Source organism: Phalaenopsis equestris, unplaced genomic scaffold, assembly GCF_001263595.1.
Source record: "Phalaenopsis equestris unplaced genomic scaffold, ASM126359v1 Scaffold000164, whole genome shotgun sequence".
Lineage (NCBI taxonomy): Eukaryota > Viridiplantae > Streptophyta > Magnoliopsida > Asparagales > Orchidaceae > Phalaenopsis > Phalaenopsis equestris.
In genome coordinates this window covers 130,501-144,742 of record NW_018164606.1, presented here as the reverse complement: position 1 = coordinate 144,742, position 14,242 = coordinate 130,501, and the positions used below count along the sequence as shown (strand labels likewise).

At 34.3% G+C, this 14,242-nt stretch overlaps 1 protein-coding gene across 1 annotated transcript; it reads left to right on the top strand.

The window, feature by feature from the left end:
- Nucleotides 1–1,366: 1,366 nt before the first annotated feature.
- LOC110022038 (probable serine/threonine-protein kinase roco5) lies at nucleotides 1,367–13,537 on the top strand. Its single transcript, XM_020720815.1, has 5 exons — nucleotides 1,367–1,670; nucleotides 2,001–2,097; nucleotides 6,785–6,908; nucleotides 10,695–11,642; nucleotides 12,699–13,537. The coding sequence occupies exons 1-5, from the start codon at nucleotides 1,511–1,513 to the stop codon at nucleotides 13,083–13,085; spliced, it is 1,716 nt and encodes a 571-aa protein (XP_020576474.1). The 5' UTR covers nucleotides 1,367–1,510; the 3' UTR covers nucleotides 13,086–13,537.
- Nucleotides 13,538–14,242: the final 705 nt, after the last annotated feature.

The following is a 14,242-nucleotide window of genomic DNA, read 5'->3' as shown; positions in this document are numbered from 1 at the left end:
ATGTCTCATTTCAGCAAATGAAACATCCCTTATGTAAATAGAAATATTGTATGTGGTATTTATGTAAATCCCCCTAAAAATAGATTGGTAACATTCAAATTGGAGCTCGTGACGTGGTCCGACAAGAGGATTTGGTCATTGGTGATGCCGTGCCAGGTGGCCCATTTTTAAATTAAATCATAATAAAATGGAAAATATGGACCGGACATAATAAAATGATAAATAATTAGCTCAACAAACTTGACCCCGTTTCTTCCAATTTCTTACCAGAAGCTTCTAATTTCATCCATCATTGGATTGCTTTTGCCGAACAAATCTACCGTTCGCAAACGCATGAAGTCATTGGTGGATGTTATTTTTAAAAACACTTTAAATATTTAAAATTTATTTCAAATAATTTAATGGCAGCTTAAATTCTTTTAAAAAAGAAAAGTTTGGGCAAAATACATTAAATAAATATACTTTTAAAATAAAGTAAAAATTAAAATAATCTCAAACAAAACCAAAATTCATAAATATTAAAACAAAACAACATTATATATATATTGTTTATTATTTTTAAAAAAAAGAATCCGTATTTAAAGCGGACGTATCATCTTATCCCCTAAATACCTAAAAAAAATATTACATCAGGACTCCACACGTAGAGTTAAGTGAGGAGTCCAATGAAATCACATCACGTGGCGGTGACAAAAAATAATAAAATCTGTCTGGTAACATAAGAAAATATTCATCCCGTATTATTCAGGTGCTATTGTGTGTTATTAAAGTATTATTTATGTGTTATTGTGTTATTATAACACCGAGAATATTTACAGAACACAATAACTCCTGAAAAATATGGGGGGAATATTCTCCTGTATTATCGGGCCGATTTTTTTGGAGTGACTCCGCACGTAACTCTACGTGCGGAGACCGGATGTAATTTTTTTTTAAATACCTATGTCTCATATGTGCTAATTCGAATCAGCTGGAATTCGAACCTAAGGCCGATGGGACAAGCCGTAGATGCCTTCTAACATGCCACGGGTTGGGAAATATTTATTTGAGATTGTTTTGATAGACTTGGCATGAGCGAGAGCTTAAACATCATTTGATTTAATTTGAGGGAAAATCAATTGAATATATATAATTTTAAAATATTTTAATAATTTATAAAGTCGTTCTCGTATAAATAGCGTAGAATATTCTGAAACAATTTTTTATTTAAATTTAAATGGATACGTGACCTTTACGTATGACTCGTCTGCTGGGCGGCGGAAAGGAAAATACTTAAAAATAATCTTAGGTATATCTTGGGAGTAGTCCATTTCAGTGCTTACGAGTTGCGGGTAAAAGACGGTAGAAGTAAATAAATTTCTCATAAACTTGCCAAGACAGACTCAATTTCTTTCCCTCTCCGCAGATCTAAGAGCTCTCCCTCCATTTTCTGCTCTGTCGCTCTCTCTCAAGCACAAAGAATTCTAGAGCTCAGCTCTGCTGCATCAGATCGAAGCTCGACTCTGGCGAGATGGGGACGAGTGGGATCGTTGTCGAACCGGCGGCCGGAAGAACGGTGAGGGGCGGCGCTAGTGCCGGTGCTGGAGAACGAGAAGAGGGGCTGGATCTCTTCTTGAGGAGGCGCAGCGCCACTGTGGTCCGCTCGCTCGGAGATGGTAACATCCATAATGGTACTGATCGTTGCTTGTATTTTGGATTATTTGCATTTGATGCGGGGTTATGCATGTTCTTTGATTCGATTGGTATTGTTAATAAGTCTAGATCGACGTGATTTGGTGAGAATTTTTTCTTTGAGTGTGGTTTTTTATTTTTATTTGGTTCTTCTCCAATGGATTGGTTGCCATTTGGTTTATTTGTTCTGATTCCTATGATTGGTTTAGTTGAGATTTGGCGAGTATTTAAGTAGTGAACTGATTTTGGAGCATCTGATTTGGTAATTTTGTAATGCATGTAAGTGTTATATTAGTTGGGTTGTTGATGTTCAATAACTGTTTTTTCAGGATCGATCAAGAATTTATCAGTGGGATCAGCGATTAAAGGCACGGCCAGAGCGGATGACTTTTTGGATGCAGAAATGGGAAAACATGATTATGATTGGTAGTGCTTAAGTTACAGTTGATGTTTGTTTAAAAGTTAATATTATACGCCTTCTTATCTACTTTTGTAAACAATGATCTCCAATCACATTTTCTAAATCATGAATGAAGCATGATGATTCGTATTGTGAGCGCAAAGTTCAATCAAGTTTATTTACGATCCTGCTTAAGTGTTTACCCATTCAGGAAGTGTTGTTCATACAAAGCCTTAATAGAAGTTGATCCATGCAGATTCTTTATGGAATGCAGTTCTTAATGTCAGTGGAAAAATGATGTTTTTTAGATGCATGCTGAAAAGAAATGCTTACGAGCATTTGTTATGGAGCATCTAGTTCTCAGTGTTATATGAACATTTGAGGGAGTGAGCTTTGTTCCACAATAAATAGTTAAAAAAAATTGTTAATGTAAAAATACCAATTGTTTATGTCACGCACATGCTGTAGGTTATGGATCAAAATGGTTTTCACCAGTAGTTTATAAGCACAATTTTAGTATCCCTTTGACCCACACCCCCAAAAATGTGTTATTATGGCTGATGACTTGTCTAGGATTGGGTGGTTATCCAATTTGTGGTTCCTGTGAGTGGTGATTTTTGTAATCATTGTCGAGTAAGTTTGAAGAGCATGTGGCTTTCATATATGCTTCATATGATTGAGCAAGCTCTTGAAGCATGGAAAATGAGTATGAAGCTCTTCCTTTTGAGAGAGAGTTGTTTCATATGGAGAGCTCTTATATATGAGTGGAGATTTGTTAGGCTATATGAGATTATTGGTATTGTCCCATATTGGATAGTTGAAATATATGTTGGTATATTACTAAATTGATGTCTCTCATAAATCATTTAGATTTGTTGATTAAAAACAGACTCGCCATTGATGTATAAAGCCTAACATTGATTTTCTTTTGATCTACACTTAACACTCATAATATTAACCACCAACGTTCCAAGTATTGTTGTTGAATAAAAGGAAGGTGGAAGAACAGAGAAGGGGAGTGGGAAATCATGATTACTTGTAGCAGGAAACAAAGTTTTTAACCTCCTAAATCACCACCCAAATAGAAGGTATTTAACGGTTTTCGTGGATGAAGAAAATGTTTCTGATTAGGATAGATTGAGATGGCTTATCTAGATTTTTTAGCTTCTTAGTCTTGATGACTCAGTGTTGACCTATGTATTGAGTTAACTTTCAAAACATTAACTTTGTTCAACTCAGCCCTTCCTTTTCAAAGGTAAACTCAAATGGTATTCATTGAATTACGTTTCTTTCGTTTCTAAGTCCATTTGTTACCATTCATAGAGTTAACATTTGATTGTTCGCATGCTTGAAGAATTTAGTGATACCATGGAGTCAACTTTTTTTTCTCCTTAATTTTCTAAGAAATATCTACCATGGAGACAACTTATGCATTGAACCATTTCATAGAGTGAAGGTTTAATTAACCATCGTTAAAACCTATTTAACTGATAATAAATGGAGGAGCGTTTCAGATGATAAGGGACTGAGAGAGTGCAATTACTTTGGGGCAGAAAGAAGGGAAAACTAACATCTCATTGTGTATGTCGTGCATGATTTAGACTATACATTATGAAGAAAGCTTTTCTCATCCTTATGAGGGAGAGGATATTTAATAATAACAGAGATGCCTAGATCCATCAAAGAGGTAATGAAACTATATATGTTATGCTTACTTTTCTATAATATGCATTCGATCATTAAGTATATCCTATCTGAACTCTATTTAACATCCCTTCTAATCAGTGGGCCCTCCCTCATTACGTCAAGATGAACATGTGGTACTGAGCCTCTTAAGTGGATATTATCAATCCCATTCATAATCTATTTCGATCCTCAATGAACATGCCTAAGGATAATAACCTAATCTGAACTACTTTGAGCTTGATCCGTATTTGGATACATAGGAAATTACTGTGCATGAAACTTAATAACATTAACAACAATAATAATAAACTCCATCTATTAAAATTACTGCGTTGTGGTTTTTTTGGCTTTCCCTTTCATTTTTCTGGTCTCTAGCAACTGATTGGCTCAAGACAATTTTTGTTTTAAATATATCTGGTGCTCTCATACCTTAATGAGATGAAGAAAGTTTGGAATAAGAAAGAACATATTCTCAGTCTAAGCTATGATTCATGACATTTTGAATTTAATTGTCCTTTTATATTGTGATAGTTTATTTAATTTAAAATGATTCTATCTTTATGATTATGCTTTTAGGGCTTTTCTACAACCATTCATTCAAACTCTCTTACTGCTTTATACAAAATACTTGCACTTGATCATTTTGGCAATCTTCACCGATTATCATGACTAGCTTGAAATTGAATTTTTCATTTATCCATTTCATTAAGCAAAAGGAGTGGTAGATTTGCATTACTTATAATTGTTGAATAACTTAGAATCATCTCTCAAATAGTTTAGAAAATAGCTAGAATCAATTCTTCTCCTCTATTCAGAAGGCTATTTCTACTTCTTAACAAATGAACATATTAACATATACTTTTTTTATCGAAGTTCTTCAATTTAATAATGCTGCTGTCCTCAAGCCTATTTCAGAATCTTAACATCTTGAGGATGTGGGTGAAGTATAACCCTTAAATTGCTACTATAAAGAGCTTTTTGGTATCTTCCAGAAATAAAAAAAATTATGACCCAAACAAAAATAGCTTGGGATAACTTCTCTATATATCTCTTCTTATGCATGAAGATGACTTAATGCTGACTAAGTGTTGAATTGACAGCAACCGAAGCTTTAACTCTGCTTGTCTGAGCCTGAACCGATCGAGAGACACTCAAGTAGCATTCACTGAGTTGTGTGTCTTTGGTTTCCAAGTCGTTAGTTATCATTCATAGAATCATAACGTGACTTTTGCATACGTGAAATATTTAGTGATCTCATGGAGAAGATGAAACTATGAATTGAAACATTTCATGGGAAAGAAGGTCGGACTAATTATTATTAAAACCTATTTAATTGATAATAAACACAGTAAGTATTTCAGATAATGAAAGGGTTCGGGAGGGCAACACCAATGTAGCAGAAAGAAGGGAAACCTAGCTTCCCACTGCTTGCGCCTTGTATGAATCAACCATTATAGCATATATAACTTTCATCTCACAAAGGAGCTAATCAAACTGTATTTGATGTGCTTTTTAACTCATTACATGTGTTTAATCATTAAGTATATCATATCATAACTTCATTTAACATCAGTTATATTCATTGAGGCCTTAACACTACAAGCCAAACTAGATTTCATGAGTCCCCTAAATACGGTCATCATAATCTAATTCATAAGCTACCTCACAACTATATATATATATATATATATGTTGGCATTGGGTTGGTCAGGTTGGATAGAATTGGGTCAAGAGTTTGAAAATTATTATCCAAGCTCAGTCCAACATGATAATCAAGCTGGACATTCTGACCGATTGCCGGTTTTTGGTCAGGTTATGTAGGATTGATTCAGCTCAAATTGATCAAACTTTGCTTGAAAATGCAATGCAAGGTCAGTTCAGGGCAGGTAAACTTTAAGTATCTGGTCATAATGTTTTGTCTCAATAGGTCATTTAGTAGGGCCAGGCAGGCCCTCAGGTTTGTGTCTAGGCCTTTTAACAACACAAAAAACAAGCTAAGGTTGATAAAGTTATCCAAACTACGTTGGGTTTGATTCCAGCCTGGGTATGTAGGCAATAGGTTTGTCATGTAATAAGAACAATAGTTTTAGCAATAAACTTCATCTATCATATAGCTCCATATTGCAGCTCTATCATCTGGCTCTCCTCATATTCTAGTCTCTAGCCATTGATTGGCTCAAGGAACTTTTGATTTTAATACTGATAAACTTGGCATCATGTAAGCGACTTGGTACAATTACTTATCAGTTCCTTTTGATAATTCTTTACGCACAACCAACAATTGATTGCCAAGTTTCCCGCAATCTGTTTGGGAAATATCTGATCAACAGATAGAGCACGAGCTCGTAAACTCAATGCCATTCTATATTCTACATTTCATCATATTTACTAGAATGGCAGAGTGGTGAGCCTTTGACTATGGTCCCCAATAAAATTTCAACCTTAATTAAGATTTCATTTTAAATTGTTTTTAGCCAATTAACTTGCTAATTGTTACTTGATTCAACTAAGAAATATGCCATAATGGATAGAAGTATTTTTAGTTTTTCTGCAAATTTCTGTTTAGTGTCAAAAGGTACATGCTGCCCATAGATGCAATCTATTTAACAAAACCAGTGCCCAATTATCCTTTGAGAAGAAAATTTTTATTTTGATATTTATTCGATTGATCCTGCAAATAAATTGATATTTTGGAGAGGATAAGGCTCACATCTTTTTTGTTTGAGATGATTTGAGATTTTGCCTCCTCTTTGAAAATGCTATAAGCAATGACACTTAATTTATTTATTCGCAGCAGATATTTCTAATTCATTTTGAATGGCCATGTTTTGCCGTTATTTATTTAATTTTTATTTATTGGAATGGTATACACTACTGAAGTGTGGTTTCATTGTTCACACCGTACAGATTCTCCTTTGCCTTGTTTACTTATTATGCAGTCCAATGCTTTAAGTGCTTTCATCAATTTACCTCATTTTAGCATACATTATAGCTTGTCATTCTGATGGTTTACGTTTCTTTTAATAGGCTTCTTACTCCCCCTGGAACTCCTATTTTTCCTTCCTCGGATTCCACTGAGAACCAACAGACTTCAACAGGTACAAAGAACCCATCGATTGTTAAATCAGTCTCGACTTCCAGAGCTTCAAGGGTATGAATCATTGCTTCAACTTTGTTTCCAGTTCATCTTGCATATTATATTTTTGGTATCATCCATCAGATTGGAAACTTACTAAAAGTAGCTTAACTTATTAGACTCGCATGTTACTGACATCATTATTAGATCTCATATTCCAACATCAGCATATAGTTTGCTAGGGTTTAGCTTTCTATCAGTCATGTAGAATTGATCCTTAACATCAATTATCTTCAATTAGACTAAAATTGTTAACAGTGTGCTTCATCAACTATCTTTTTTATTCCCATTAACAAAGCAACCTAGAACATCAGTCGGTATCTTATTGAGTGCTTCTTAGTGGCTTAATGGTTTATGCCTAAATCATAAAACAGAAATAATAAAACATAGAAAGAAAACCCTCTACTTAAACACCATAAAAAGAATGTTCTTCGAAGAATGGAGAAGGCAAATACTGTGAGATAGGATGAATATGAAAATGCTACAGGTTTCTGGGATTTTAAAGTAAACTTGCATTGGTTAATGATTTCTATAGTGTATGATGCTATGCTAGGAAAATACTTGTATCGAATACCTGATGCCAAACAAATAGGGAATTATTGTGTAAATTATAATTTTATGAGAAAATAGATTTAAACATTCTGATCAATTTACGTGTTTGAAGAATGACAATGTCTTTAGTTGTAGATGGAGGCATAAAGAAAATATTGTCATCATCATCTTTATCCCTATTGTTTAGAGTCAGCTTTATGAATCCTTATTTTTCATTTATCTTTGTTGAGCTGTATGAGCTGATAAACTTATTCTCCCAAACATTTTTGCACTTCTCTAAATTGAAAGATGAAAAAAAAAACCAAGAAAAAAATATTTTATATGAGATTTAATGAAGATATTTTTTTAAATGAGTAAATCAAATAAATTCATGAATAATATTATAGATTTGGTCATAGAAACTGAAAATTTTAGTTGTAAAAGAAAATGCATATGAATCAATATAATTTTCATAATAATGTAAAATAACAGAGTTTTTTGTTAATGAAATTATTTATGAAATTCTATAATTAAGAGGATGTTAAATGATTAGAAAGAATTTCAAATTTTATGAACAATGATGATATTTTGATTGTCCTAATTATTGGAGAATTGTTATAATCGAGGTACTGGAGTATATTTTGTAAAAAAAATGATGCAACAATAACAACAACAACAACAAACCTTAATCCCACTAGGTGTTGTTGGCTACGTGAATCCTTTTTCTCCATTGCATCACAATATGTCCAAGTTTTGTTAGGTTTACATCTGCCATTCTTAACATAAGTCGAATCTAAAACATCTACTCTTCTATAGGATCATCAGATTTTTGTCGTTTGATGTGACCAAATCATCTAAGATGACTCTCTCTAATCTTGTTCGCCACTGGAGCTACACCAACCAACACGGAAATAATCAATTAGCATTTTGTCTCTAAGTTTCAAGCCACTAATCCACCTAAGCAATCTAATCTCAGCAACACTTAACTTTGTTTTATACTTCTCTTTTAAAGGACAACATTCTATGTCATAGAACATTGTAGGTCTCACCATCATCTTAGTATTAGAAAATTAATTTTAGTATTATTTTTGGATGATCTACCAGAGATTTTTTTTGTAAGGCAGTCAATGAAATAGTATGGATAATAATGGAAGGGTTGAAAGATAAAAAAATTGAGGGTGGGTCGAGAAATTCCATGTAACTTTATTTATTTATTTTTGTTTTCATTCTCATGGCTTTTGGGTGGATTTTTTGTTTATTTTTGAATGTCTAGCAAATTTTTAATCTTGGTTGGGGATGTATTTTTATTTTTTTAGACAAATGAGGGGAGCATTTGTTGAGAGAGATAATATATCTAGGAGCGTGAGGCTGTCTTTAATTTTTTGTGTTTTGGATAGAGAAAAGGGGTAGTTTTGAGTGAGAAATAGGAATGGTATCGTTTGTTTAGAGAGAGAGAGAGAGGGTATGCAGGGGGAGTCTTTTTATTAGATTTAGAGAAAGATGCTGTTGGGATTTGGCTAAATTTATTTTTTTTAGAAGTAGGTGATCAATGTTATAGAGAGAAGGGGGTTGTTGAATGGGTGGATAGGAATTTGAATTCTAGATTGTTAGAATTTTCTTTTTTGAGGGTGGAGATGTGTGTGAGAGAGAGAGAGAGAGAGAGAGGGAGGGAGAGACAGAGAGAGAGAGAGAGAGGGAGAAGGGTATCAAATGGGGGGAGAGAGGGGGAGGGGGTTGGGTATTATAAATTTAAGGAAACAAGGGGTTATGGGGCTGGGGTAACTCTGCAGGGAGGGTGGTTTATGGTTCTGGCTTGTGTTTTAGGATTTGGATCAGTTAGTTATGAGCCATGGAGTTTTTTTTAGAAGATCCATCATGATAGCCTTTGACTTAAAAATAGAAAATTACAAGCGCATACTTATTGAGAGCTTAATGATTTTCTTGAAATTGATCTTCATTACAACACTAAATGTTGTTCTGTTGAATTTCCATTAAAGATTCTGAGAGTGATGTTGGGCTTTGATCTCATTTGATTCATAGTGAAAAACTTGTGAAAGCCTTGAATATTTAAGAGGGAAGGAAAGGTATAAGAAATTTATGCATACAACTTAGTTTGGTTGGAGAAGAAGACAATTAGCAAAGCACCATTATCATAATATCATAGTTTGCATATTACATAACCCATAGAATGCTATTTATAATAAAATAACCTATGAGATAAATAATAATAATTTACCTTATTTTAAACTGGAAAATATCCATATTGCATCGGATAATTAACGTATAGATAAATAAAGATTACTATTCCATAAAATATAATGATTAATCAACTAAACTGCAATAACATAAAAAATAATGTTAAGATTGCAAAAAGTATTAAAGTGAAAAGTTATAACAATAAATAAAATTTTGAAGGAAAATTGTTAGATGCTAATTGAACATAGATTGAATATATAATATTCATTTTGAATGGATGTAATTTTAAGTATTAGTTAATATTGTTAGAAGATCAAGTTATTCACAAGTATGGTACGTTGACGGGTATCTTGGATCCATTACACAAACAATGACAAGAAAAATGAGGACAACGTTTGTAGCTAAAGATGTTTGTTGAAATGAATGTGACTCCGTATTGAAATTTGAGCATGTATCTTATCAATTTATGATTCAATTACATATTCTTTATGTTTATGTTTAATGTGTGATGAAGTTAGGAAAACCAAAGTGAAAAATGTTTTTATTAAAGAGATATTAAGATAAATACCTATTAATGATAGTACAATTTTAAAATATATTTGTTAATGTAGACATCTATAGTATAGATCACATTTTCTACCAATTGAATGAGAATGAACTATTACGAAGGGATAGATCAAAGGTAATATGGCTAGAAGCTGTGGAAAATGAGTTGCACAAAATTGAGTTATTTTACAGCATTCAGTAGAAATGAGTAGAAGAGGAGGATTCATAAATCTGGCTCCAAATTTATGGAAAATATAATGACACTACTTAGATATAAGGGTTCTAATTTTGTTCAAATGTGACTATCTCTTGTTTTCTAGTTGATAAAGCAAATTGCTAGTTGTAATCATTACTGCACGTCTGATGTAGAGTAACACAAATGTTACTTTGCATATGAACTTGGCAAAGAGAAACAGTCTGTAATAAGGATTAGGAAGTTGTACACAGTAACCAATTTTTTTGTACATTAACTAAGAATTACAAGATTTTTTGGGCACAACTAATGAAATCTTCTTTTTCTGTTTACAGGTATCAGCTTCTCAATCAGATAATGGCCACTCTGCTAGACCAACCAGAAGTAGCTCAGTTAACCGTTCATCTGCCTCAGGTGCTCATTCAAACTCCCTAATTAACCACAGAACATCAGCTCTGAACTCCAGCACAGTATCCGTCACATCCAGACCAACAACACCATCGAGACCATCCACTCCTGGAAACCATTCTGTTTCTGTGTTATCTACAAAAGCATCTGCAGTTTCTCGTTCTGTTCAGGCACGCTCCACCAATCCTTCGAAATCTAGGCCAAACCTTACAACTCCTGGAGAAAAGATCCGTCCCTTACAAAAGTCTAGACCCTCAACACCCAATGGCCGACACCAACATTCTTCCGTCTCTGGCACAAATATCAATTCATCTGTAATCCGATCCACCTCCAGGCCCTCGACTCCGACACACCGACCAAACACCCCTGGAATTTCTTCATCGGCGGCAACAATAGCAGGGCGATCCCCATCAGCTGGAAGGCTGCCTTCAATCCGGAACTCTGTCACATTTTCACGTCCCAGTTCCCCTGGAGTACGCCCGAGAGCTCCTCCCGTGATGCCAATTGATATCCCAGATTTCCCTCATGAAACTCCTCCAAATCTGAGAACGAAGTTGCCAGAAAGGCCAACTTCTGCTGGTAGGATAAGACCAGGGATGGCCCTGATAGCAAGGGCAAGCTCAAATACTGAGACTCCAGCTACTGTTGGATCAGGCCGCAGGCAATCCATGTCTGTTACCCGAAGTAAGTTGCCAGAGAGCACCATGAAAGTTCAATCTACTAAAAATTATCCAGACACTGAACTGCTTGCAATTCAAAAGCCAATAGCTCCAGATCCAGGAGTCCGGCGGGCTTCGAAAATAAGCTTGACTGAGAGCACTGGGTTTGGTAGAACACTATCAAAAATGTCTTTGGACATGGCGCTTAGGCACATGGTATGTTATTAATCATAACCTTGTTTTGCAAGTTGTGGTATTTCACAAAATTCACCTTTTCTGGGTGCTTTTCTTTTTGCCCAACTTGCATGTGGCTAATTCTCACAATTAGAAAGAATGCTGTCGGTGTTATACATAGCTGCTTTTTGTGATTAGATAGGTAGTGAGATGAGATAGAGAGTGTTAGAGATATTTGTTAATTCTTGCTTTCCTTACTATATCTATCTAGTTACACAAGAAAGTGATAATGCAACATGAACTGAATATTTTCTTTGATGACTGAATGTGATATAGCGGTCAATAATAAATAACTAGCTGCCGAGCTGCTGGTCTTTTAGAGGCTATTTGATTTGCTGAGAAAGAAATGCAGTGTGAAAAGAATACATTGTAATTGAAATATAGTGTATTTATTAGCATAGTATATATGCAATAATTAATATATTTGTGTATTGCTCGAAAAGAAAATAAAAAAAAAATGTAAAATATATCCGGTGGCATGCAGCGTTGGCATTGGTCAGCTGCAGTGGCCTAGACTTTACACAAATAGTGTACTTAAAATTTGCTTAAATCTATTGATATCCAAATGAATTGAAGTTGAATTAGAGAGTGAATTCTAACTGCATTGAATGTTCACACAGCATTTGTTTTTCTACAGGCCAAACATTATGTTTTTTCAAAACCCGAATTCCTTTTACAATTCTGCCTACCAAACAATCCTTATCGTTTTTCGATATCACATATCTCTCCCTGACATTAGTTACTAGGAACGTGAGGATAGTGGGAGAATACTATGATTCAGCTAATGCTTCTTCCATCTTTTACCATTTCTGGTTCTAAATTTATAAAGTAATACAATTGTTAAATATCGCCTTTTCATGAGACAGCAAATAGAAATTGTAACTCATGTCTAAACTGAATCTGATAAATTTTCTCAATGCTTCCTAGTTGATAGATGTATTTCATTGAATCAGTTCATATGCCATTTACATGAATTAGCTCATCTTTTAAAAAATGTCCAATTATTAGCCTAAGGCTATCTATTGATCTCCGCTGCAGGATATCAGACAAAATATGGGAGGAATCCGAGCTAATTCCCTTTTTCCGCACAGCATCCGCTCCGGAAATGCTCCTAAATCACGCCCAACTCGTGGCACAGAACCCATAGCTCCAGCCACAAACAACGAACCTCTTTCAGAAGTTCATATTTACAACAGAAATGTGTCGGAGAATGGAGACTTTGCATTTAAACAAATGAACAAGGATTGCCTTGTGGCAAAGGAGAGTGATTTTGATATCCGTGGCAGCTCTCGGTATGACGCAATGCTTCTGAAAGAGGATTTGAAGAACACAAATTGGCTACACAGCGTCGAAGACAAGTCTGATCAGAGCCCAGTTTTTGACCACCGGTTTGAGCCGCCGCCGGAACCTTTTGGCCCTCTGTAGTTGTTGGGCTGCAGAGTAGTGATTATTGAAGAGCTGATTCCCTGTACTTGAGCAATGGTTTGAGCCACTGCTGCCAGCAATTTTTTATCCCTCCCGCTCTTCTGTTGGTTCTCATTCGTAGTTTTGGGAAATTTTCTCTTCTGGAACGGTTAGTCTTAATCTAAAACGATCGCTTCTCTATTAATTCTACAGTATGGATCGCCATGAAGAGAAGAGTATAAAGATATAGCTACAACGACTAAAATACTCATCAGTTCTCAAGTAGAAATCATTGGATAGTGGCCTACTATTGTTTATTTTTCTGAGTTCAATGTTTGGTTGCTGGTCGCTATTTGGAGACAGAGGGGGAGGAAAATATTTTAATGTAAAAGCTCCACAAACTCCTAAATCTAAAATGCCTTGAAAAATTATGGTAGTTGTAATAGGAGATCACTCATTGGACAAAAAATTTATAACATCGTTTTGTTCATCGTATGTTACAATAAAATTATCTTTGTGCTTAGATAAGTTATGTGGAGATTAGTTAATGTCATAGTTTTTACCCTTTAAATATTAACATTAATATTTTTTCTATTATTTGGTAATTTAAGCCCTTGATAAGATGTTCATTGATACAATAGAGGGTAATCAACTTTTGCACTTAGTTTTGCTGAGCTAGTAGGATTTCGAGTGGCTCACTGAATACTTTTATTATATGAGTGGCAACTTTTTAGAATTAAAGCTATAAGGATTAAAAGAAAGTTGGAGGTAGTTTTTGATTCCATCATGTACAATATGATTACCTCACCTTATTTGAAGGTGAGGTTTTTTACATTAATCTCAAGAAAGGTTGACACAACTAATAACATATAAATGAAACACTAAATAAAAGCTAGTATACCCTGAAGTGGTTATAATGAATCAAGTATTTTTATTTAGTTATGACATCTTCATTATGACTTTCATTTCCAAAAGTTGAAATTCTATCCCTAATATTTAACTATGAAGGCCATCATTTTGCATGAGGAGACCCCAAAAAAAACTTAATAGTGGATTTAAAGGTAAAAGGCGGTAAAAGAAATTATTGCAGAAAAAAATATTGTAAATATATAAATGTGCGTATCTGGGCTTGTATCATCAAACATAATATAGTTGCATGAATTTTGAGTAAATTGCGA